Raw genomic sequence first — 25,402 nt, forward strand, 5'->3', positions numbered from 1 at the left:
AAGAGAATACAAAAATGAACAGACGTGTTCATGTTTCATTTAAACCGTTGTAATGACCATATAAAGTGTGGTGCTCACAGAAAGGTGAAAGACATCCATGAAGACAGAGTGGCCTCTCTGTGTCTTCTCGTTCAGACTTGCCGGAGACCAGACCCAGTACAGATAAGTTCCGTCTGAGCAGAGGTGCAGTGTGGTCATGCTGCTGCCCACAGGGAGGTGTTGCGCTGGCATGGCTACAATCTGGCACACCTAAACATAACAAACACAAAAAAATGTGTTTTTCTCTCTACCCTTCATCACATATTTTTTATGAGAAATCATTAAATAAAAAGGACAATTCCACAAAATATCAAAGCTCACGACATGACAGAAAAACACAAAAACATAACCAATATTTGTTAGAGAACAATGTTGAAAGAGCAGTATTTAGATTATTTAGTAATTATTTTGAATATCAGATTTGAGACCTAAAAATTCAAATAAACTAGAAGTTAAAGAACCAATACCTGAAGGGTGAAAGGATCGACAACCTGACAGAGCTGATGAGGCTTGGCATCAAAGGAGGAGGGGCGATGGAGGAGGCGTCCACTGCTGAACACAACCCAGCCAGGCTCCAGCTCTTCATTCCGGCAATACACAAACCCCCTGAAAAGACACAGAGCAAAAATACTTCAGACATCTCCCAAGTTATTACATTCACCTGAGCTTTCTCAATGCGGTTGCACAACGTTTTGTTTAAAGAACTAAAAAAAAAAAAAAGAAGAAAGAAGATTTCCCTCTGAATTAAAGAGAGACGTTGACAGTTTCTACATAATTCCTTTTTGCCAAAATATAAATCAAGCCTGCATTACTTTGAAATTTGACAACACTAAAAGTTTGTTGAACTTGTTTGTCTCTTGCCCAAAATACGTGGAAAAAAAGAAATGTTTTCAATCAGCCTGTGCTGACATGAAAACATCACGTAGTTCCCCAAAGACCACAAGTCTCTCCCCCTTCCTGTCACAGCTCTCTTGCATCTTTCAAGAACATTTTTGGAACGGTGCATGAGTAGGTCCTCTTTTGAGATCGACTTTCCTTCTAACCGATGTTGAACTTTTAAACTCATAGAATAATTTGATCCCTGCTTCAGCTAAATTTCATAAATGTGTATTTATGCTATTAACTTTTTTTTAACATCTATACCTGAGAAACAGATTCAGTTTCATTGTTGTCACCTGTCAGTGTTGTGACTACCTAAACAAATATTTTGATTTTGTTTTGTTTTTTATTCCAGTGCAGTCAATTGAATTAACTAAACAGAATTATGAATTGTTCCAGTAACAAAAGGCTGTGGCCACTCACTGGCAGCAAGGACTCAAAAAGAGCGTGTCAGCAGCTCCTTGCCTTGGCTGTGGCAGCCACACTGACTGCAATGATCACTGTGGAGGGGCAATGGCACACCCTGCTACAAGGCAACAGCAATGCAGTTTGCTGCAGATAACTTATACTGTGAAGCTGCAGAAAAAAATCTGTTGTCCTCATGTCTTTTTTTAAAAATCAATGTTTTCTTCAAGTTTGTTTTGCATAAATATATAATAACAAAATTGTTTTTTAATGAACATACATTACTTTACAGAAAATGACACAATTAAGAAAGATAGTGAGTATAAATATTTACCAGAAAAAGGTACAACTAAACAGTAAACCTAAGGCAACTCCTCCTGTCGTTGGAGTTTTAGAAGAAATACTTAAGATGTTGAACTTCTCCTTCTGTCCTTCTCTGTGCTAGCCACGAAATACTGAAAATGAAGACATGCAAATGAGAATGATTTATGAGAATGATTTGACTTACCTCAGTGTCCCATGTAAACCAGAGCCAAGCTTGCTGAGTCCTCTCCCAGAGGAATTGGTGGTGTATAGATATAGCCCATCTGTGGCAAGACAGCGCCCAAGGTCTGTATCTGTAAGACAACACCAAAACAATAAGACAAAAAAAAACACACCACCAAGAACTCCTCAGGAGATCTATACTTGGAAATATAGGCCTAGGAATGGTGGGATTGCCAGATAAAACTAGGTAGCAAATATATTTTGCTTCATAAGTTGTACCAACAATATTTTATTATCACTCTTTCAAAATTGTGACTTTTTTTCTGTTCTGATACAGTTAAAACAGATAAAATTTCAGAAGTGGTTTGTATATTTTTGCTCTTTGATTCATTAAAAAAGGTAACCAACAAACACTATGAAAGGTAATCAACCCCGCTATGACCCAACACATGGAGAAAATATTCAAACCAATTCCAAGTCTGGCACAATCAACTTCTTTCTTCAAGGTCAGCTGATCACCATTACTGTTTGTGAGGTCTCATCTGAAGGGTGTTACCTTTTGCTTCTGCTCCTCCAGCAGAATTATCAGGGGTGGGCAGCATGTCTTCAAACCCCCACGACACGCTGTGCTTGCCGCCCAAAAGGCAGGAGGGTGAGCCAGGACCTCCTTCGAGGAGCAAAAGTCTTTCACAAGAAATTTAAAAAGGGTTGATAACTAATTAATAAAAAAGAAAACAGTGGACTTTAAGGTAAACTAAAAGGAGGTTCTTCACCTATAAAGGACATCTGCCACAGGAAGTTGGCCCAGGTCTGTTTGTTTCTGCAGCAGGTGAACTGTGTGAATGAAGGTCTTCAGTGACCCCCTGAAAAATATTGTTTACCAAATAAATCATTAGGCTTCAGAGACAACTGTGACTTGAACAAATCCATTCAAAATTTTTAAATTCTTGCTTTTTGCAAACAAACAAAAAGTTTTTAAAAAACTTGAACGTTAATTTGAACATTTATCCTGGTCTGATGCAAAACAACAAATCCAACAGGTGCAGTTTTTAACCAAAAATAGGATTGATCAGGAATGACAGCTTTGATTGCATGCAATTTTTTTTTAGTCAATTCCATGGGGGAGGGGGGTAAATTACAGAGTTTTGAATGTGTTTTTAGCACAGTGTCTTTCTGTGCAGCATCCTGTGACTTACAAGTCAAAAACAACTGGGGTGGGGGTGACAGCAAAAATGAAAGAATGTCAGTGCAAAATAACAATCCCATTCATGTTTAGGTTTTCTAGACAACACCTACATGAGAGGTCACAGGGCGTAAAGTTCATTGTTTTTTAATGAGCTGCCACTGTGAGCAGGACAGAGCCTAACAACAAAGAGCACTCAGCCTCAAATGAGGCAGAACAAAGAGCAGAGAGAGTTCTGGTTCAGACAAGTCAAGGTCAGATGTCACCAGTAAATACAAACGTTCAGGCACCAATAGAGTCGAATGTATGCTAGTCCTCTGTATTAAAGGGGGAAAAACAACTTTAGACTCTGTGAGAAAAATAGCAATATTTCAATCAGTCTATTAGTTCAGTTAAGAACGAAACACTGTGTACAGAGCAGGAACGTCTGCTACATGTGGAAAAAGTAAAACCACAGTGAAAGGAAACCTAACCTGATGGTCCTTTCTGTCTTCATTTTTGCAACACAATCACATCCAGCTATTTAAGTGCACCAGAAGACTGTTTGGACTGAGATCAACAAAGTTTTTTCGGTATTTTAAAGACCCGCTCTGATGAAAACTGAATTTTTGGCGTTCTCGTGGCCTTTCTCTGGTGATGGAGGACAAACATGAAGAAAATAAAGCTGAAAATTGCATTTCTGAGTATCTTTTATTTAAATTGTTGTGAATCAGGAGCAGACGTACAAAGTACGCTTGGCAGGCCACGAGCTCTCTGCTCCACAAAGTGGGAGGGAAAGGGGGGCGGGGTTGCTCTGCCCCAATGCTTCTGCCCCCAATTCAGATGAATTTCTGATGAACTCTTGCCGCTCTGCAGGAACTATGTCCTAGAAAACGTCAGAGGTTTTTGGCTAAAAACTGCATAATCATAATTAAGAGACCACTGGGAATGCTTTTACAATAGATCAAAAGATTGAAAACTGAGAAACTAAATAAACTTAGAACAGAATCTCACCTGGCACATGCAAGAGCCACTAGAGCAGCAGCAGCATTTTCCCTCTGCCTCTGTGTGTGGAGAGCCTGTGAACGTCCCTGCCCGTGAGGCTGGCCTGACTCCTGAGCGCCATCTTCCAGCCAGGAGCACAGGAGTCCCTCCAGCCCATTGAGACAGTCGGAGGGTTCTTTGCTGAGGCTGAGAGGCTGGCAATCCCGCAGGCAGGACAGGAGGACTTCAGCCGTGACCCCGCAGAGCGCCGGGTCGCTGCGAGTTTGGGACTGAAGAAGGGGGAAGACTAACAGCAGGCCAACGCGGGAAGTGAAGGGAGCCTGTTCGGGTTGCTGGAGCAGACCCTGTCTTTTGAGCAAGGCTAAGGTCTCCTCGTCAGCCCCTCCGGTTCCATCCCGTTCCTGCTGCTCCTCCAAAGCCAGCTGCCGTTGCGCCCCCCACAGGCCACGCAGAGCATTGAGGCGGTACTCCAGCAGACGGGCATATGCGTTGCTCTGATTCCCGCAGACTGCACGAAGGCGCTCTGCAAGTTCTACTGGGTTCTTGGTTTCAAATGTCAGAATCTATGGAACAAAACAAAAACAAAGAGAGAAATAAAGTCAAATGTGTGTTTTAGAATAACCCTTGTAAGGTCTTAATAACAATAATTTAAAAACGATAAAGTTCTGTGAAAAGTAAATGTTGAATAACAAGAAGGAGTTAGACATTTTCAGTTGAAAAATCAGTATAACTTTTTGTAATGAAAAAACAAAAATCTTTTTTTATTTTGTTAATTTTTAGGCTTTTAATAAACCATGACAGTGAATTTACAGGTAAAAGATTTTACCTATTTCCACAAAATAAATTATCACATAAAAGTTTTTGGAGCAAATGTAAAAAAAAAAAAAAAAGCCACACACATTAAGCCTAGTTCCTAACAAATAAAAAACAAAATGTGCCACACGTGCACTTATGAAGCATTTCAAATATCGATTGCACTCCATGGCCCATGAATCATAGACAGGAAAAAAATTCCATTATACCATTTAGCAGGCACAATTTGTATTGATTCAATTTCAGAAAGGCTGCTTCTGTTACAGTAACACGCCTTAGCTGGATGCTGGGCCGTCTCCGCCTTTGCTCTGCAAAGCACCGTGTCACAGGATAAAAATAGTCAGTGTCCAAACACCTACAAAAACAGCTCCAAATGACCCAGTCCGTGTGAAAGCGGACAGACAAGAGTGTGACGAGTCCTAAAAATCTTTTGTGTCTATTCATGTTCGTTTACATGGAGAAGCGATCCTGTGTATCATAATCAACATCCTCTTTAGAAACACATGTATGATGACCGTTACATTTTACATTAATTTGACTTTTTCTTATGCCTCAGCTCTATAGGTCTGTATTTATGCCAGGTAAATGTTTGTGAACATATTTTTCTGATGACTTTAAGCAGATTCAATTTAACATATTTGACAGCATTGAAATGATTTAGTTATGTCTATTTTGATATCATAAAACAGTATAGTAGTCCCCTGCAGCAGGCCTTAATACATCACCTGATAACTCTGCCTTCAGTGCCCAGATCAATAGTTCCCTCAACACTATACATGTGCAAAAACAGTTATGTATTTTCTTCACGTCTGTATTTACCCGTTCAAAGCATGACCCACGACCCAGAAATTATTAACTAATATGGTCTTTAGCACAAGCTTTAATGACTACAAGGACCACAACAAATTGCAGTCTTAAATACAACCAGAAAGTACCGTTTTTGGACACTATGTACAAATATCAAGTTATGAGTGTTTTTGTCATAGAAATACAGCATTTTATCATCAAGTTTGCACAGCTGAGTTTAGAGCACAATCCAGACAAAAAATGATCTAAAACTAAACAGCTTTATGCATAAATGTCTTGAAATTCTCACTTTAGATGATTAAAAAGGGTTATTTGTAAACACAGTACAGAAAGTTAAAACTGAGGCTATATTCAATTTATGTTTGCAGGACCATTATTGATAAATGTGCCTTTCACTGAAAAAAATATTTCTTATCAAGCTGACATTATTTCAAAATAGACTTTATAAATTCACAACTATCAAAACATAAGGAAAATTAAGAAGATGAAAATATTGGACATGTACTAGAAACAAACATTAGAGAACTCTTTAAAAATGCACAGGGCAAATATTTTCGTTAAAAGCTGATTGATACTGCAACAAAAAGTACAGAAAGTGTAAATAAATTGACCTTTATATGATTTTTTGTCTGCACATTGCAAAGAGAGGATATCTATCAGAAACCATTTCCGGTTTTTCATTTTGCCTTCAAAATAAAAGACCGTGACGCGTACCAAAGCGTTTTATGAATTCCAAAACATCAAAATGTTTACAGAAAAAGAAAGTAGGTGATTAGACTGATATATAGTATTACCGGAATGCATATTCTAATGTGAGCCATACAGTACATAAAGAACAGTGTTCAAAGAAAAATATAGTAAAAATAGTTTTTCCAAGGAATAAATATTTACTTTGTCGCTTAACTGTATATGTATACTTGGGAGGGGGGAAAAAGAAGACTGAGAATGTACTAATACAAATTAAAATAGTTATAAATTAAAATGTGACAATTTCATAAAAGTAGCTTTAAATAAAATCAAAGGTAAAGGGACTATTTTCTATTTACATATCGTGTTAATTGTATCGATTGATGGTCAAGCGAAACAGCTCAGTTTAGAAAGCTTCTATTTTGAAGAATTCAGGATGAAGTATGATTGTAAAAGTGAAGAGTTTGACGAGAAATCAATAACAAGGGGATCGAGAAAGTTGAAAACATCTGTGCTGCTGTTATTATTCAGCCGGTGGTGCAGGACTGTCTGCTCCAACGCGCTTTGAATTCACACAAACTACAAACACCACGTATGGTTTGTTCTATATCACTCCTGTGCTCTGCGTGGAGAAAATTACTTTAACCCACCTCTTGCTCGGTGTCCCCTTGTTCTGACACCCCAATTTCACTGGGGAGCTCGGCCAGATCGGTGACCCGAATGAGTCCGTCGTGGAGAAAAATGGTCTCCTCCTTCACCGAAAGCCACTGGGATGAATCCACAGCCCCGGAGCCCATCGCTCTCTCCTCCGACAATGATGCCAAAAGGGTCGAACATTAAAAATTCAGTGACAGAATGACAGAAACGCCCCAATCAGCCAACTCGCGCTCCGGAACATAGTGTTGTTGCCGCTGTGGTCTTATCTGACAAAAGGGGTCTGACAAGACAGACCGCAGTGTCAGTTAAGCTAGCAGAAGACAGCCAGGCAGCGAATGAATAGGAGTGGTAGGTCCTCTTTACAATGCATTATTCTAGTACGAACAGCGGATGCTAGCTGGCTTGGTTAGCAGTAGCGGGGCTAACGAAACCCTATAACGTTACCGAACAGAGTGGGCGTGACACTTGTTTAAAATCCGCTACTGCGTCGCGCCGTTGAAGCTGCAGTCCTTTTAGGCGGAAAACTGCAATTCCAGAAATTGCATAATGCCGGTATGAAGATAACGTCGTAATTAGCCTCGCTGCCAGCCGAGCCGCTGAGTCAATGCCTGGATACACGAACCGGAGTCACTAGGCTGTCAGTGCGACGCCATGTTTCCAAGGCCAACTGACTACTCCCAGCATGCACCGCGCGCCTAAGCTGTCAAAATGAGTTAATAATAATAAAAACACGCAAACGAAACTAGTTATAAAAAAAAAAAATCATACAATTTTAGGATAAAAATGAACAAAAACTGCAAGTATTCTTTTAAAATTACAAAGTATTTTTTCTTTTCTAGAGTGAAGTAAAAACAACCCCTTTCAGCTTTTTATTGTAGATTTTCTTGATTATGTGATGTTTCGAGCCAAATAGTATTTATGCTTGTATCTGTTTGTGCATGTTCAAATAAAGTAAAGTACAGTAATAAAAATCTGTCACACAACCTATGAAAGACCCACTCCAATGAAAATTTCCTTTTTGTGTTTTTAACATGTTTTTGTCATGTTTTTCTTATGATGGAAATATACAGTACAGACCAAAAGTTTGGACACACCTTCTCATTCAAAGAGTTTCCTTTATTTCCATGACTATGAAAATTGTAGATTGACACTGAATGCATCAAAACTGTGAATTAACACGTGGAATTATATACATAACAAAAAAGTGTGAAACAACTGAAAATATGTCATATTGTAGGTTCTTCATAGTAGCCACCTTTTGTTTGATTACTGCTTGCACGCTCTTGGCATTCTCTTGATGAGCTTCAAGAGGTAGTCACCTGAAATGTTTTTCACTTCACAGGTGCGCCCTGTAAGGTTAATAAGTGTGATTTCTTGCCTCACAAATGGGGTTGTGACCATCAGTTGTGTTGTGCACAAGTCAGGTGGATACACAGCTGATAGACCTACTGGATAGACTTTTAGAATTTGTATTATGGCAAGAAAAAAAGCAGCTAAGTACAGAAAAACAAGTGCCCATGCCTGGTTCCCACTGTGAAGCATGGTGGAGGAGGTGTGATGGTGTGGGGGGTGCTTTGCTGGTGACACTGTTGGGGGTTTATTCAAAATTGAAGGCATACTGAGCCAGCATGGCTACCACAGCAGCAGCATGCTATTCCATCCAGTTTGCGTTTAGTTGGACCATCACTTATTTTTCAACAGGACAATGACCCCAAACACACCTCCAGGCTGTGTAAGGGCTATTTGACCAAGGAGGAGAGTGATGCTGGGCCAGATGACCTGGCCTCCACAGTCACCAGACCTGAACCCAGTTGAGATGGTTTGGAGTGAGCTGGACTGTAGTGAAGGTAAAAGGGCCAAAAAGTGCTAAGCATCTCTGGGAACTCCTTCAAGACTGTTGGCAGACCATTTCAGGTGACTAACTCTTGAAGCTCATCAAGAGAATGCCAAGAGTTTTCAAAGCAGTAATCAAATCAAAATTGGGCTACTATGAAGAACCTACTATATGACATATTTTCAGTTTTTTCACTCTTTTTGTTATTTAAATAATTCCACATGTGATAATTCATAGTTTTGATCCCTTCAGTGTGAATCTACAATTTTCATAGTCATGGAAATAAAGAAAACTCTTCGAATGAGATGTGTCCAAACTTTTGGTCTGTACTGTATATAAAGAAACCTAAGATTATAACTGCATTTTTGAGAATTTATTTATTCAAATTGTGGTGATTCAGGAGCAGACAAAAAAGTAGTTGTGTAGTTGGAAAGGTTGTGTAGTTGGAAAAAGCTTTTAGAAGGTAGGTGCTACAGTCGGCAGGCCACAAGCTCTCCGCTCCACTCATTTTTGATGCATTCACTTCCAGACATTTAGATCCAATAACGCCGTTTTTTGCTTATTCAAGCTTGCATGTGGCTCAAAACTGTATGCCTGATAGCTCCAATATTCCTCGACATTTTTTTGCACCAGTAATGTTAGGTTGGGGGTGTAAGCAGCTGTAAGCTAGTGGGAGAGAGTGTAAACAAAGGGACAAAGGGAAATGAAGGCCTACTTCATGCAAATTTCTGATTAAATGACCCCTGGAAATTATTTGAAAATAGATCAAGAGGGGATTGGAGAGGAACTTTAACCCTTTGTTTCTCTTGTATTTGCCTCATACACAGTTGCATCTCAATGATATTTAACAAAAAATGAAAGTTTATTTTTAGGAGTTCAATCTAAAACAAGAAACTGGTGTATCTCATCGCCCTAAATTAATTACACGGAGACTAATGCATATCATGATTTTATTTCTTTAGGTGTTCATGAATTATTGATATTGAATTATTTGATGAAAGGTCTTTCATCTAAATCTCAAATCCAACTTCTTTCTTAATTCATAACAGCAATAGACAGTGGTGGAGTCATTAATCATCTGAGCTTTGACATTTTTTCAAACTCCTTCTGTAGTCTCATGCATCGCTTGTAAAGGCGAACAGGAATCCTTCTTTTTCTTTCACTGGCTGAAAATCCCATTTCAGCTTTGCTTTTTTCTTCTGCCTTCTTAAGTGCTTCAAGTAGGTCAAAGGCTTTTATGAAGCCTCCAGAACATCTGAAAACAAGATTTAAAACAACCAGAATTAGATGGCAGAAGTAGATAATGCTGTGGGGTTAAAACACACTATAAAAAGAACTTAACATTTCATAAACCGATTTCCTATGACCAAGTGTGTCAGACCAGAATACCTTTTTTCACGAGGGCACTTCTTCTGCTTTGGCAGAGTAAAGCATTGATGAGAAACAAAATCCACCAAGACAGATGACAGATAACTGGGCTGTTCGAAGCTTTTGATTTGTGCAGCCAAACTGTAAAATGAGGGGGAAACAAAAACAGAGCTAAGATTAGCTTTAGTCTTGGAATAAATTACAATGTTCTACTTTTAGAAGAGAAGTTAAAAAATCAAATATGTGGGCCACAGAGAAACCATTTGAGATGTCATGACAAGAAAAGCACTAATTGTTACAAATGTGTTGGTATTTAATTCCAAGCAGTACAAATAGGTTAAAAAAATATTGTTAATATTAGTTATACATTGGAGCAAAAATGTTTTTGCTGTATATATATTTCATAATTTTTGCATAAATATATTTACAGAGTGAAGATGCAATATGATGCAGGTTAAAGTGCTATTATCTCACCGGCTGGTGCAGTCGCAGTGGTAAACAGTCTTGAAGTCCTTATTATGCAGATTATGTTTCCCCTGAAGAGGAGATATTTTAAATTTACAATCATCCAGATGCTTGAGGCTTTCACACTTGAGATGATTTTCTGGAAAGAAGAAAAAAAGAAAGCAATTTGATTTTTTTACAGTAAGTTCCAATTTTTGTTCTTTTTCTGTTAGCTTAAATATTTCTCTAATTTAAAGTTTTGTAACCAGACAGTAGGTTGTCTAATGAACGAGCTACCATAATTTCCATAACTCAAAAAATGTTCCCGGACACTTCAAGCAACAAGACTTTGGTGTGCTGCGTCAAGGTTTCTGCCTTCTTCATTTAATACCCATCAATTGGGATGCAAATTATAAATAAAAGATTTCCCTGTTACTGTTGAAAGTTTTATTGTATTTTAGGCTAAAACTATACATTAGCTATGAAACATATAGATGTATTTTGGGTAAACTAAGCCAACTGATTTTAGAAAAATTGGAATAAAGCTTTTAAGTTTATCCTGTCACAACACATGGCTCTTTGCATAACTTACCCACGGTAGTTAAGAGAGAACAACAGAATAGTTATTTTAAAAAAATGGCTGCAGAACCTTCTCATTGTGTTTTTTTTTTTTTGTTAGATCCCAGAAGGCAAAACACAACTGTAAAGCTAATGGAGGTTCATGAATTTTATTCAACTAAACTCAATCTACTTAGTCAGTCCCTTCAAGCAGTAGAAAATAATTAAGCATCCAGTTTAATTCTTTTTGAATAAAACAGGAAAAATCTAAACTATTAGCAGACCTTGCAGCCTTTATAATTATCTTAGATCCATTACAGTTCATGGAAAAGTAGCTAACTTTAATTTACTGATTTTTCCCCCCCTGAGGTATGAAAGCCTTTTTTTGGTAGTGGAAACACAAATAACTGCTTAGTGGAATATCTTCTTGAACGATTAAAACCAACATCTGCCAGAAACTGTAAATTAGTTATTCACAGTGGATTCAATTTTCAAACAATTGTTGAGTCAACTACTGAAGAATCTGAAGCCAGAGGCTAACGAAGGGAGAACATTTTGCTTATGAAGGCTTTGGTTTATTAAAGGCAAATACTAAGTACTAAGTAAATACTAAGTACTGACAAGAAATTATTACTAAAATAATAAAATAGACAATAACATAAGACATTTTTTTCTTTAAAATAACTCTACAAAAAGGCTGGCTTATGGGGTTAAAATCAGAACATTTCTGAGATAAAGACCCTCTCCAATGAAATTCATGTTTCTATTTTTAAAATATTGTGGCATTTTTATCATCAGGGATAAAAATTGCTTTTAATTTTATTCAAACTGTTGTGAATTAGGAGCAGACAAAAAAGGCAGTTAGAAAAAGCATGTAGATGTAGCGTAGAAGCTACAATTGGCAGTCCACAAGCTCCCTGCTCCGCTCCATTCTGATGCATCCTCTTGTAGACGACTAAATCCATGTAGGTCTTTGTTTTCCTCGTCCGAGCTGGCATCTGTCTCAAGACTATACGACTTAATAGCTCCAATTATTCTTGCCTTTTTTATTGGACCAGCAATGCTAAGTTGGGGGTTGTAAGCTGCTGCAAGCTAGCGGGAGGGAGTGTAAACAAATGGATGATGGGAAGAGCAGAAGGCTTACTGCACACCAATGGTCCCGCCCACAACTCAGAGGGGAATTTCAAATGAACTCCTGCTGCTCCTCAGAAACTATGTCCTAGAAAATGTCACAGTTTTGTGTTTATTTTGGCTAAAACCGGCATAATCATAATTCAAAGAGCCCTGGGAACGCTTTTACAATAGATCAAAAGATGATCGGAATGGGACTCCAAGTAGAGAAAAATGTTGGAAATTTTCAGAGTAAGATCAGGTTTTCAGTTTCATTTTGATTTTAATAAATAATTATGGTAAACCCTTTCTTTTTTTGAATTAAATTAAATATAAACTTGAAATATTTGTGTTGTTGCTTAGGTGTGAATATGTTCTTATCCTATTAGATTTTATTTTGTCTTTAGTAACTTTGTCAACCAATACATAAAAGTTAGTTGATTTTGTCTTTCACATAACCTGCAGCTATAAATTCTTAAACATCAGAATTAAAAGATAAATTATTTATCTGAGCCTAGATCAAAAGCACAAAAAGAAATTGTTACCTTATCCAAATGTATTTTCTTTATTAGTTTACCAATTTTGCACAACATTAGTAGAATAAAATTCAAAGTTCATATTTTGATCATCATCATTTATTATTGTTAAAACCAGCATCTAAGTACATTCACTCACCTTTTTGAAGTACACTGTTTTCGTCCACGCTTTTCTGAGTTTGTTTCGTAACATCTGGAAATATCTCTAAGAGGCCTTGGCTTGAGTTGCTCCACCTTAGATGGGGATCGAGCTGCTCTTGCTGTGCTTCATTTTCCTGAGCAGGAGTTGTTCTAAACTTTGCAGAGACCAGCAATCCATGAGTAACGGGAGTCCACTGAGAGGATGAAGCCTTCTGAGAGGGAGACGCTGTTGTATTTATCAGAGACATGCTTTTATGACCTTTCTGCTCCATTGCAGACACTTTTTTGTTCACAGTCGTTTTAGTTTTGATCTTCTGTTTTGAACATATTTTACATTGTTGCTGTAAAATAACAGTTCTCCTGGGTTCACATTGACATGGCTTTCGATTTTCTTTCTGACTTTTGAGGGACTTGGTTGTGTTTTTGACTGTGATTGTTGAGTTTACATTAAACTTCAGTTGCTGGGTTAAAGGAGTAGCAGTTGAAGGTGTTGTAAAGGATGCATTCAGGTTGGAGTTTGGTGTCAGGCCATTTAAGTCTTTTCTCCGACTCTTCTTCATAGCACGGCTTTCTTTCTTCAACCTATGTGTTTTCCTTTTAGATGGACCATTTTTTTTGGGCATAGATCTGGTGGGTGCTCCCGACTCTGTGGATTCTTGTAAGGATGATACTTCTTCAAGATTCTTCTGCGTCCTGCATCTTTTCCCTGTTTTCCTTCGGCGGTAGAAGGTATCTCCTCTAGGGGGATCTCGAGGCTCGCATCTAGGTTTTGCCTTAGATGATTTCCTCTCTGACCCAACCCTTTTGATTTTAGTCAAATGCTGCTCTTCACTGCTTGTAATGCCAACATGTGTATGTTTGTGTTGACTATCAGATTTGTCGAAAGGACGGGGTTTTTGGAAGACCGCGTATGGCGCTTCTTTGGCTCTTTTGCACCTAGTAAATGAAAATATATGTTATAATCAAGCAGAAAAGGAGAAAAGGCTATTTAAAATCACATGTATTATACATATATTTTAAGTAATTTAAACAGTCATATACAGGCACGTGCACACGTAGGGCCCTAGGGGTGCCTGAGCAGCTACCCATTTTGCTTCATTTTTAAAAATGCCAGATTTTAATTTTTTTGTTTGTTTGTTTGCTTATTTATATGTTTGTTTTTGTATAAACATTAATAAATTCCTGCTAGAGAAACAAGAAAACTCATGACTACAACCCCCCACCCCTGGTCCAATGATTGAATGAGCTTAAATAGAGTCAAACTGTCAGATATATTAGTCAAGGAGTTCGTTTCTACTGTAGCCAGACGTCTGAGCATGGCGCATCAGTTCAAAACAAAGCAGATCGTGTAGGGATGGGAAGGTGGGGCCTTAGTACAAAATAAAACTCAGCGGAAATATTTTTTAAAAATGAACCCTATTTATGGCGAGTTCAAAGCTTCCTGACCTCCTTCCTGACATAAAGTATCATTAATGATTCCAGCATTCTGGGGATGAACGTTATCGGCAATCTGTGTTAAAAACATTACCATCTGTATTCATGTTGATAATGCCTGCAGCACAATCCCAAAATAAATAACCTCTAGTGGTTTATTGCTTTAAAGTCTTCCAAGTCTGTGATAAAGTGAATTAACTCATGTTGTTATGTTGTTTACATAAAAAATTACAATTGTATCACCTTCACCTACACAGGTCGCAGAGCGCAGTAGTTTTCTATTAGTATTTTATTTTTTTTAAATGTTAATTAATTTTTATATTTGTTAAAGGACAAAAAAAATTATTTTTGCTGCACTTTTCTGACTTTTTTCTGCCCTTCTAAAATCCTGTGCCTGTCCTTGGTCATATAAAAAAAAACCCGGCTCACTCTTTATTTCAGTGTATGATCAAAGTTGATGTGGTCTTTTCAGAGCCTTTAAAATTAAGTCAAAATATCCTTACAATTAGAAAATGTACAAAACATGGTAAATAATGAGAATTACTTTTACTTTGTAAAAAAAAAAAAGGTTTAATTGCAAACAAAAACGATGGTTAACACATCTAGTAGGAAAAAGCCTAATATAATATAGATTTATTTTTTAATTACCGGTACATGATTTTCTGCTTTAGTGATTCCAATATTCCTTATGGTCACCCACTACCTAGTTAACTAACAAGTTAGTCTTGTTGTTAAATTGTTCCAGGTCTACAGCTAAGTCGACCATTTCTAATTTTTATATAATAATAAAGACCTGCTCTGATGAAACCTGTGTTTTTTGTGTTTTTGACATGTGTTTGTGGCATTTTTCTCATGATCGAGGAAATATGTAAAAATAAGCTCTGCTTTCATTATTCAAATAGTTGTGAATCAGGAACAGATGAAAAACGCTATTTGAAAAAGAGCTTAGTTGTTACGTACTCCTTGCTCTCACTACAGATGATAATGTCCTTTCAAAACATCATGGCCCATGAGGTCTCCTGTCTAGTCTCATCTGTCAGTCTGTCCATCACCAAAGCAAACAATAAGGGGTTGAAAGCTGGTCCTTGGTGCAGTCTCACCTCCACCTTGATCTCCTCTGTCACACCTACAGCACTGTCATACAGCTCTCAACAACTCCAACTCTAAAATATCTGTTACGGAGAAAATATGCTGGATGAGGCACAGCTCCTTGCTCCAAACTCTTAGTAAAAGGGAGCAGAAGTGAGCAGGGTTGCTCCGTGCCAACGGCCCACAACTATGTTCTAGAAAACGACTCAGGTTCCAAGTAATGGCTAAAAGCAGCATAATTATAATTTAAAAATTTTGGCACGCTTTTAAAATAGCTAAAAAGATTATTAGCGTGGGACTTTTAAACTGTACAAAAAGTTGATTAAAATAAGAAAAAGTAATTTTGTTAAAGGTTTTTAAAAAATTATGGTTTTGGTACTTTCTATTGACCTAACTTCGTTAGTCATTCTAAAGGTGAATTTGTTTCATCAGCCCTACTAAGATACTAAATACACCAATAAAATGTGTTGGACAGAAAGACATCCCTGTAATTGCAGCGTTTCTGCCACATTGACTTGCTAGTCAGTAGTAATTAGATAATTAGATTATTAGTAGATTAAAAAGAGATGGTTAAAAGGAGAAGGCTACATAGTTACAACTTTTGAAGGCAAATTTAACACCAAAATCTAAGAAACACTGTTTTTTTTAAATTAATTTTATTTAATAGCCAACTAAAATGAGCAGCAAAGCAACTTGATTGGGGTGACATTTTGCCCCAAGCAGCTTATTCTCATTTAACAGTAAAAACTGTTTTGCATGTGAGTCCAGCTGCAGAGATTCATTGTGTTCAGAACGTCACTGCAGCCTTACTGTATCCGCACTTTTGTTTACTTACATTCCCCACCAGTACATCTCTGTGCACCTCTTCACATGCTGGAGCTCAAAGCAGGGAACCTGCAGGACGCTAAAGAACGTGTAGCCAATCATGCTAGAGACGCTGTCATTCATACGCTTGAGGCACTGCCGAAACCTGGCAAGAGGAAGACAGAAAGTAAGCACATGCAAAAATAAAACACCCAAAAACTTTCATGGCATGGATGTGTTTGGAGTAAGTTCAACTCTATCGTTCAAAGATGTGTAGATTTTTTGCATGATCTCAAGTCTTCTATTGTATCAACTTCAAATTATTGGCCTAAAGACTGAAGCTTACACCTGCATGCCATGGTGATTTTTTCCCCCCGCGGTTTTAAAGCAGCAACACTTAAAAACCTTCAGCCAGATCTGTCCATGTCAGCTTAAGCCGTCTTTGAATTACAGCTTGCCGGAGTTTCCCTGGAGGAAAATGAATACCTTAGATCCCTTCTCTGGGTGTATTCTCAGGCTCACCTCTGGTCACAGTTGCAGTGCGAAACAGTGAAGAAGTGGTGGTTGAAGACTCCGTAACTCACGCTGAGAGCCGGGATGCTGTGCTGACAGTGGTCATGCTCACGGCAGCAAACATCTGCGCGCTCGAACATGCCTGCAAGCATGAAGCAAAACATGGATGTGTTGGTATATGAAATGGGAAGGAAACAAGCCATCTTAAACCTGGTAAAGGTGGTGCATTAAAAAAAAAGAAAAAAAATATATGTGATGTTAGAAAAGTAATATACAAATTGTATGCAATTTTCGTGGAAATAAGCAAAGTTGGAATGTTGACCAGGAGTAAAAGGCATGCTGACCCTTGGCAGAGTCGTTGAGGGCAGCTTTTTTTGTTTAGAACCAGTTATTACTAATGAATAAAACAAGCGTATAGCATAGAAATGGCTTTGGCAGTATTAGAGCACAGCATTTGAAATTGAAATAAAAAAAGGACACAGAAATTTAAAAAGAACTGTGCAGGTTTAGTGTAGCAGGTCAAGCAAAGGCAATAAAAAAAGTACAAACTTTTATGCTGTTAACACAATGTAACTAAAAGAATGACATAGTTGAGGTCATAAGGTAACCAAATTGGGTACAAAGACAGTTGATCCCATTAAATAATGTGCTCCAATTTAAGCAACAAAATGACTAACTTCATATACTTTACAGTACAGACCAAAAGTCTGGACACACCTTCTCATTCAAATGAAGGGGAAGCTGTGTCCAAACTTTTGGGTCTGTACTGTATATTTAGAGGCCAAGAAAGTATAATTAGTAAAATTGATATTGTACTTATTGTATTTCATGTGCCTTTAATATAAAAATGTTTGTTTTTTTTGTTTAGATGAACAAAGCTTATTTGCTGGATCGTTTCAAGAAACCTTGGAGCCCACCATCACTCAGAGCCTTTTGTTTTTCTCCAAGAATCTTCTCTTTGTTTTCGCCCCCTTCCTATAGTTGTTCCAACCTCGACATTCTTTTACCAACATAATGTTGTTTCTCCTCTGAATGTGTTCAAACCGTATTAATCTGCTTCCATTTATCTCCAAAACATCTAACATGAGTTGTTTCTCTTATGGATTCATTCCTGATTCTATCCATCCTTGTCACTTTCAAAGAGAACTTTAACGTCCCCCCGTCCACCACCAACACCTCCCTGTAACCTCTCCGATCCATTTCAGTTCCTCTCATTTACACACGGATAATCTGTTTTCCTGTAGATGACCCTCATTCCTCTTCTTTCCAGAGAAAACCTCCATCTCTCTGGATATTTCTACATCCACTCCTTGGTCTCACTACAGATGACAATGTCCTTTCAAGACATCTTGGCCCATGAGGTCTCCTGTCTAGCCTCTTCTGTCAGTCTGTCTATCACCATAGCAAACAAGAAGGGGTTCAAAGCTGGTCCTTGTTGCAGTACCACCCCTACCTTCAACTCCTATGTATTGTCACACCTACAGCACATCTCATCACTGTCTTACAGCTCTCAACAACTCCAACTCTACCACTTCAGAGTTCCTCATCCAAGCCACAGCTATTCTCTCTGTACCCTGTCATACTTTCTCTAGATCTACAAAAACAAGATGCAACTCTTTCTGACCTTCTTTGTTCTTCTTCAGAAGCATTCTCAAAGCAAAGTTTGCATCTGTGGTTCTGTTCCTTGGCACTAACTTATACTGTTTCTTAAAAAAAAGGTAATTTGTGACCTCAGCCTCGCTTCTACTTCTATTTCCCATTAATTCAATTAATATGTCCCCCTTGTTCTTCAAAATGAGCACCAGAACTTCAGAATTTTTAACAAACCATTATTTATTAAGCTTTGGTGTTAATTCACAAAGTCTTCCTGACACGACACACAGGAAAGCGCTGGATTGCGCCCCCTTATGGTTACTATTGCATGGTTTTTAGGCTTTAACAAACACGGTGTCTTCTTTATTATTAATAATTTAATTTAATAAATTTCAGATAAATGTATTAAACATTTGCAAAAATTGTTTTTTTATCTATAACTTTGCTAATTACTAGTATATGAAAAAAATGTCTTAATATAGGTGTGATAGCCATTGCATTTGAAAGAACTGAAAACTTCTAACTTGCAGTAAAATACCAATAAAATGTTATTGTTAAGATAATTTATTCCTGAAAAATGTCACTAATTTGAGCTATAGTGCTTCTGGCTAAAAAGTGCATTCCTTTGAAGTGACATAACATAACTCCATGAACTACTTTCCCTCTGGCCATTTCTGCTAAATGCAACCTCCAAATAACCCAGATCAAGAGTATCTGAATGCCTCGGATTATTATAAATTAAACTTTCTCACCTAACTGATCGTATCCTCGCGCCCTGCTGCCAGTGCCACACCACAGCGTGCCAGGAAACAGCCAGGAGCGCTTCCTCCGAGTTTTCCGCACCGTCCCATCTCCTCTTGGCGGTGCAGAAAACTTTGGGGGAACCAGCACGCACGGTGCGTTTGGAGCCAGCACTGCATGAACGTCAAACCTTGTGAAAACCTCTTGATCCTGAGGGTGTTGTTGTGTTTTACACAGAGCGCTGTAACTCTCCACCACGCTTGGGTCGGAGTAAATGTCACAACCTAGCAATGTGGTGTCTTGGGACCACCTGGTGAGGTAGACGGCGCGCGCACCGGAGCTCCATTGGCGCATGAAGGTGACGCTCGTCTGTCCGTCGGCAGCAGCTGACCTGACGCACAACAGTCCCGCGTCGCTGGCGTTTTGAGACTTGGATAAAATCAAACATGAAAAGAACAATGTTGCGCGAAGCAGATATCTGTTGTCCACCATCCTGTTTGAGAGCAGCTGGGGGGTTAGATGGAGATGGAAGAGATCCTCCTCTTCACCAGAGTCATCTGTGCATCTTTGCACCGGCCGATTTGACTGGCTCCAAAGTTATCACTGCCTTGTTGGAAAACGTGGGGTTGGGAAATGTTCTTATTGGTCCCTGGAGTGGAGAAATTTGATACTGGGTTTTGATGCCAGTGAAAATGCAATTGGATCATCCCTAAACTTCTGGAAGTTTCCTCTCTCAAATGGCTTCCAGTAAAATTAAGACAGCTGACAAATTAATGTGGTTTTAAAGTATCTAATACATAGTTAGGAATTTGTTCCTATGCCAACATTTTAAGATACTTATAGTAATTCTTTTTTTTTTCCAGACTGACAAATTGGTAAAAAGCCACAGATCAGTTTTTTTTTGGCAGACACTAATTTTCACCAGAAGCATCACAATTATCCCCCCCTGACTGTTTTTTTCAGTCGTGATATGTCTGCAGTTATCTCCTGACAAGAAAATGTTACAGTTTTAAAATTCAATCTGGTATCTAAACAACTTTGTACTGTTTAGTAACTTCAACACTTTTGTTTCTAAAGAGCGGTATTGCTTTACTAGTTTAGTTGTTTACCAGCAAAATGTTCAAGACTTCTGCAGAAGATTGTCACATTCAAGAAGGGTAATCATAAAATAAGCAACAATTAACAATTTTAAACAGTGAACAACACAGACTTTTAGTGGGTTATCACAAACAAAGGTGCAAATAAATGATCTTTTGTTGCACATCATGTGTACAGCAATGTTCAATTCAATTCAATTCAATTCAATTTTATTTGTATAGCCCAAAATCACAACAACAGTCGTCTCGATGGGCTTCGAAGTAAAACATGAAATCAGAAGGATCACGAATACAAAGAGTTCAATAGAAAAATACTAAAATGAACTAACAAACCGACTAAGCTATACTGGCATCCCTGCCCTTAGATCCCCCCTTCGCGGTAAGGAAAAACTCCCAAAAAAACCGGATTCCGGAAAAAACGAAGAAACCTCAGGGGTGCCCACATGAAGGAGGGATCCTCCCCCAGGACGGACAGGCGATTTACCAGAACTCTTAGAGAAGAATTAACTTATCTAAATCTACAACTACATATATAAAAGTCCAGCAGACGAGCTTCATCCAGCCGTGGTTGTGGGGACAGTCAAAGGCGCGAGTCGAGCCGGAGACAGGAACCACAGCCAGGTGTAGGAGCAGGAGCAGAGACGAGGTACTCGGTCAGGTATAGAGCAGAGACGAGCCAGAGATGAGCCAGAGGCAGGATCCACAGCCAGGTGTAGGAGCAGGAGCGAAGGCGAGGTACACGGTCAGGAACTGGAGCACGGATGAGCCAACTGGAGTCTGGAAGCACTCCCACTCCCCAGGAGGGGAGAGGAAAAGAGGGACAATACATGAATCGCACTGCACCAAACAGAGGCATGGAGAACTAAATGATAAATTATGATCAAGAATAGAGGAGAGGAAGGGTAGAAGTAAAAAAGGAAAGAGGACAGAACCCCAGTGCACCATAGTTACCCCAGCTTCAACTTCTAGCAGCCTTTTAAAAGAAATAGTTATTATTAAGTTTAATTTAAACAAACTAACATTAAGTTAAATAATCTCTGAATACTAACTAGTCTGACAATAAGCCTGTCCAAAGAGGAATGTTTTCAGTCTAGCTTTGAATGTAGAAACTGAGTCGGCCTCTCTTACATGAGCTGGGAGCTTATTCCATAAGACAGGGGCTTGGTGGCTAAACGCTCTACCTCCAACCGTACTTTTATGTATTGGGTATTAAGTAATGAAAGCCCAATGGGACTAGCTGAGTTAAAATTGAAAACTCACCTATGTAAATATTATTTGTACTGTGTACATGTTGTCATGGGAATATTTTTTGGAGCCAACAGGTATGTTATAACATCTGAGTGTGTGTTTGGACTGGCCCCTCCCTTATAGACGTGTATTTCATCTGAACCTCGCCGTAATAAGTATAACCATCCAGAAACTTGTTGCTTCGTGCTGCTTCATGGGTTTACCCCCCCCCCCCCCTATAATCCCTCTGCTATCCCCCCCTCTCTAATATCCCTCTTTCTTCCTCCCTCCTTTCCTTTTTCGTCTGGTCCAACACAAAAGATTATCAAATATGATTAAAATGAATAAAGTTTGGTCTTGATTACAAAAGGGGTTTATTCAGACATACCTCTGGTTTGTCAGAAGATTTATAACCTCTGTTGTAAAAATAATAAAATGTGTCCAACACAAGAGGCCTTCAGCCCTCATCTGTTTGCCCAGCTGTTGGACAGGACAAGTTAAAAAAAAATTAAACTGTTAACCTCAAACAATGAAAGTGCTCTTTGCCTCTGACTTTTAGCAACGTACAAAACCATAAAATGTTCGTTTGGATTTTTTTGACATTTAGTATCATTGTAAGTCAGTAATCAGGAAATTATCTGGTTGTTTGAATCTTTATCTCCTCTGTATCACCATATATATGCTTCTTCGTGCCAAAGGACAAGAGGATCCAAAACATCAGAAATCACAGCACAGGGTGTCAACAGACACAAACAGCAACTTCCTCCAATTTGCAGGCCAAAGATATCAGAGCAACCACAATCTGAAAACTCTTCTACTTCACCAAAAAAAGCCTTTTAAAGCTCTCACTTGAGAAACATCAGTGTTTAATAACCCTTTGATAACAGCTAACATTGATGTGAGTATCATTGACACTTTGTTCTCTTTGCAAAGTGTACTTTTTGATTCATGACCTTTCCCTGCTAATAACAGTTTATTCCGGTTGTAGTTTGTCTCTTTGGAGGATCTTTATTTTGAGTTAAATATGCCATTTCAGGCCTTCAGTGCCCCCATTCTAACTTCACTTCATTCAAAATAATTTTTAAAACTTTGATATATTGGATGGTTTTTAAATTAATATTGATATTTCAAAGGAAAATGTTGAAAATAAATAAACTCCCTAAAACATTTTCCTAACAAGAAATAACCCACACACCCAAGCCAGATTTGGTTCCAACTGAGAATTTTGATCTCCCTGGCCTTTTCTTTTGTTTTCTTCAACGTGTTAATTTAAACACATTGAAGCTTCTGTGATTTGAAATTTAATACTGTGCAGATTGACTTGTTGACACTTGAAGTTTAAGAACTCTACGTTTAAAAAGAAAATTGGAGCAACTGGAGCTCATTAAGGTTATACGGACCCAGCAGAAAAGAAAACCAATGACCCTACGCTCATGAAAGTATAAGCAGAAATTCAGATTAGCTCAAAGATATTTGGAGAGTCGCTTTGCACTCACATGAGACTAAACCAGTTTTTTTTAATCAGCCCCAAAGTAAGCAGAGTGAGTCTGCATTCTTTTCCCATGCAAGACACAGACTGATAATGCAGCTGCAAACTCAAATGAACAATGTAGTCAAAATGTGACCAGTTCCTGCTGTCAGTGATAAAAAACCTAAAGGAAACAGTTATGGCTGCAAACTCCTCTTATCTCAACACTTGGCCAACAAGTTTCTAAAAAATGTATTTGGCATTTTGAAAGTAACATACTGAAAGACAAAACAAGAGAAGCTGAGTTCAGACCTAATTGTTTGCAAGCTGGACCACTGTTACATACTTTTGTCTAGTCTTCCAAAAAAAACCCAAAAACTTTGGACCTCCTTCAAAAATCTACTGCAGAACCAGGAGAGGTGAGTACATCCATTCTGTTCACAACTTCAGTTAATTGATTTTAAGTTCCTGCAGCTTGTTTTCACATCCAATGCCAGTTGGAAGCAAATACGTCTGATCTGCTTGTGGCACACCAATCCAGCAGTGCTGAGGGAACTGCAGAATGAATGAACGACTTTACACACATTTAACTGAATTAGTGAACCATAATAACAATACAAAAAAAGCATAAAGCCAGCTAGATTTAGCTGGATAGTGATGTGATGTAATGTCAGCTCTAGTCTCAGCTGATATATATATATATATATATACAACAGCTAAATACCTCCAACGAGTAAGGCAAGTCCTGAGAAGCCAGCTCAATGGCAAAAATAAGACCCGGGGAATTAACAGCTACGCACTGCCAGTTATCAGATACCCTGCAGGAATAATAAGATGGCCAAAGGAAGAGATACAGACCACGGATGTTAAAACACGAAAGCTCCTCACCATGCATGGAGGGTTCCATCCCAAATCCAGCACCCTGAGACTGTATGCTAGCCGCAAGGAAGGAGGCCGAGGACTAGTGAGCGTAGAAGCCACAATCCAGGATGAAACATCCAAGATGCATGAGTACATCAAGCTCAAGGCCCCAAATGACAGTGTGCTCAGTGAATGTCTCAGGCAATGGAGAGCAGAGGATACAGTGCTGGAGGACAGATCCTCATGGGAGGACAAACCCCTGCATGGGATGTACCACCGGACCATAACTGAAGTGGCTGATATCAAGAAGTCCTACCAATGGCTAGAAAGGGCTGGCCTACAGGACAGCACCGAAGCGCTCATCCTGACAGCCCAGGAACAAGCCCTGAGCACCAGAGCAATAGAGGCTCAGATCTACCACACCAGACAAGACCCAAGGTGTAGGCTGTGCAAAGAGGCCCCTGAAACAATCCAGCACATAACTGCAGGGTGTAAGATGCTGGCAGGGAAAGCTTACATGGAGCGCCACAATCAAGTGGCTGGAATAATATACATGAACATGTGTGCAGAATATGAACTGGAAACCCCAAGGTCAAAATGGGAAACACCTCCGAAGGTGGTAGAGAATGAGGGAGCAAAGATCCTTTGGGACTTCCAGATCCAGACCGATAGAATGGTAATGGCGAACCAACCAGACATTGTAGTGGTGGATAAAGAACAGAGGAAAGCCGTTGTGGTGGATGTGGCAGTGCCAAGCGATGGGAACATCAGGAAGAAGGAACATGAGAAACTGGAGAAATACCAGGGACTCAGAGAAGAACTGGAGAAAGCATGGAAAGTGAAGGTGACAGTGGTGCCTGTGGTAATTGGAGCACTCGGGGCAGTAACCCCCAAGCTGGAGGAGTGGCTACAACAGATACCTGGAAAGACCTCAGACCTCTCAGTCCAGAAAAGCGCAGTGCTAGGAACAGCTAAGATACTGCGCAGGACCCTCAAGCTCCCAGGCCTCTGGTAGAGGACCCGAGCTTGGAGGAGAAACCACCCGCGGAGGGTGAGAGGGGCGTTTTTTTTTTATATATATATATATATATATATATATATATATATATATATATATATATATATATATATATATATATATATATATATATATATATATACATAATATAAAAGCTGCTAAAGGCTATAGAAAGCATTGTCATGTGGGCGCCGACGACCTCACCAAGATGGCGTCGCGCTCCGCCAGGCTGGTCAGGCTTCATAACTTATTTACATGCGCAGCAGCAGCACGCGGTACGAGGATGAGAGAGACAGAGAGAGTGCCAGGTGCAACAACAGACTACATCAACACTAAAATGTAAAGTAGAGAAAATGAGACTGCAAAAAAGCAGAATCTGCAACCATTTCAGTTTTATTGATAATACAAAGGAAGAGTGTAGAGTCTGCAGGTACATAGTTCCATCTAGAACCAGCTCCACAACAAACCTGTTCAGACACCTGAGATATTTTTTTCCAGCACAGCACAGATAAACACTAAGTAAAGAAACCAGATCAGCTCCTCAAAGCTGAGACACATGGTTTTCTAAATGTCAACCTTTACTGTGAATAAAGGTTTTTCATTGTTGTTTTTTATTTTGTTTTACA

The 25,402-nt window shown here is 38.9% G+C and overlaps 2 protein-coding genes across 5 annotated transcripts in view; both read right to left on the bottom strand.

Moving 5' to 3' along the window:
* hectd4 (HECT domain E3 ubiquitin protein ligase 4) overlaps window positions 1–7,623 on the bottom strand; it is a 47,968-nt gene extending 40,345 nt beyond the window's left edge. For all 4 annotated transcript variants that reach the window (XM_023958576.1, XM_023958574.1, XM_023958575.1 and 1 more), the window contains exons 1-7: window positions 6,934–7,623; window positions 3,986–4,539; window positions 2,583–2,672; window positions 2,366–2,493; window positions 1,832–1,940; window positions 507–645; window positions 79–249 (exon numbers count right to left, since the gene is read on the bottom strand). In XM_023958576.1, coding sequence (XP_023814344.1) covers window positions 79–249; window positions 507–645; window positions 1,832–1,940; window positions 2,366–2,493; window positions 2,583–2,672; window positions 3,986–4,539; window positions 6,934–7,080 — 1,338 coding nt within the window. In that variant the 5' untranslated portion in view covers window positions 7,081–7,623. The remainder of the gene's footprint in view (window positions 1–78; window positions 250–506; window positions 646–1,831; window positions 1,941–2,365; window positions 2,494–2,582; window positions 2,673–3,985; window positions 4,540–6,933) is intronic.
* A 2,087-nt stretch (window positions 7,624–9,710) lies between these two features.
* LOC101173712 (group 3 secretory phospholipase A2) lies at window positions 9,711–19,794 on the bottom strand. Its single transcript, XM_004072500.4, has 7 exons — window positions 19,117–19,794; window positions 16,781–16,913; window positions 16,290–16,424; window positions 12,930–13,867; window positions 10,617–10,746; window positions 10,164–10,283; window positions 9,711–10,029 (listed from the first exon to the last, which is right to left on the bottom strand). Exons 1-7 carry the CDS (start codon window positions 19,595–19,597, stop codon window positions 9,849–9,851), a joined length of 2,118 nt encoding a protein of 705 aa, XP_004072548.2. The 5' UTR covers window positions 19,598–19,794; the 3' UTR covers window positions 9,711–9,848.
* Between the last annotated feature and the right edge of the window lie 5,608 nt (window positions 19,795–25,402).

Source organism: Oryzias latipes, chromosome 9, assembly GCF_002234675.1.
Source record: "Oryzias latipes chromosome 9, ASM223467v1".
In the NCBI taxonomy this organism is placed as follows: domain Eukaryota; kingdom Metazoa; phylum Chordata; class Actinopteri; order Beloniformes; family Adrianichthyidae; genus Oryzias; species Oryzias latipes.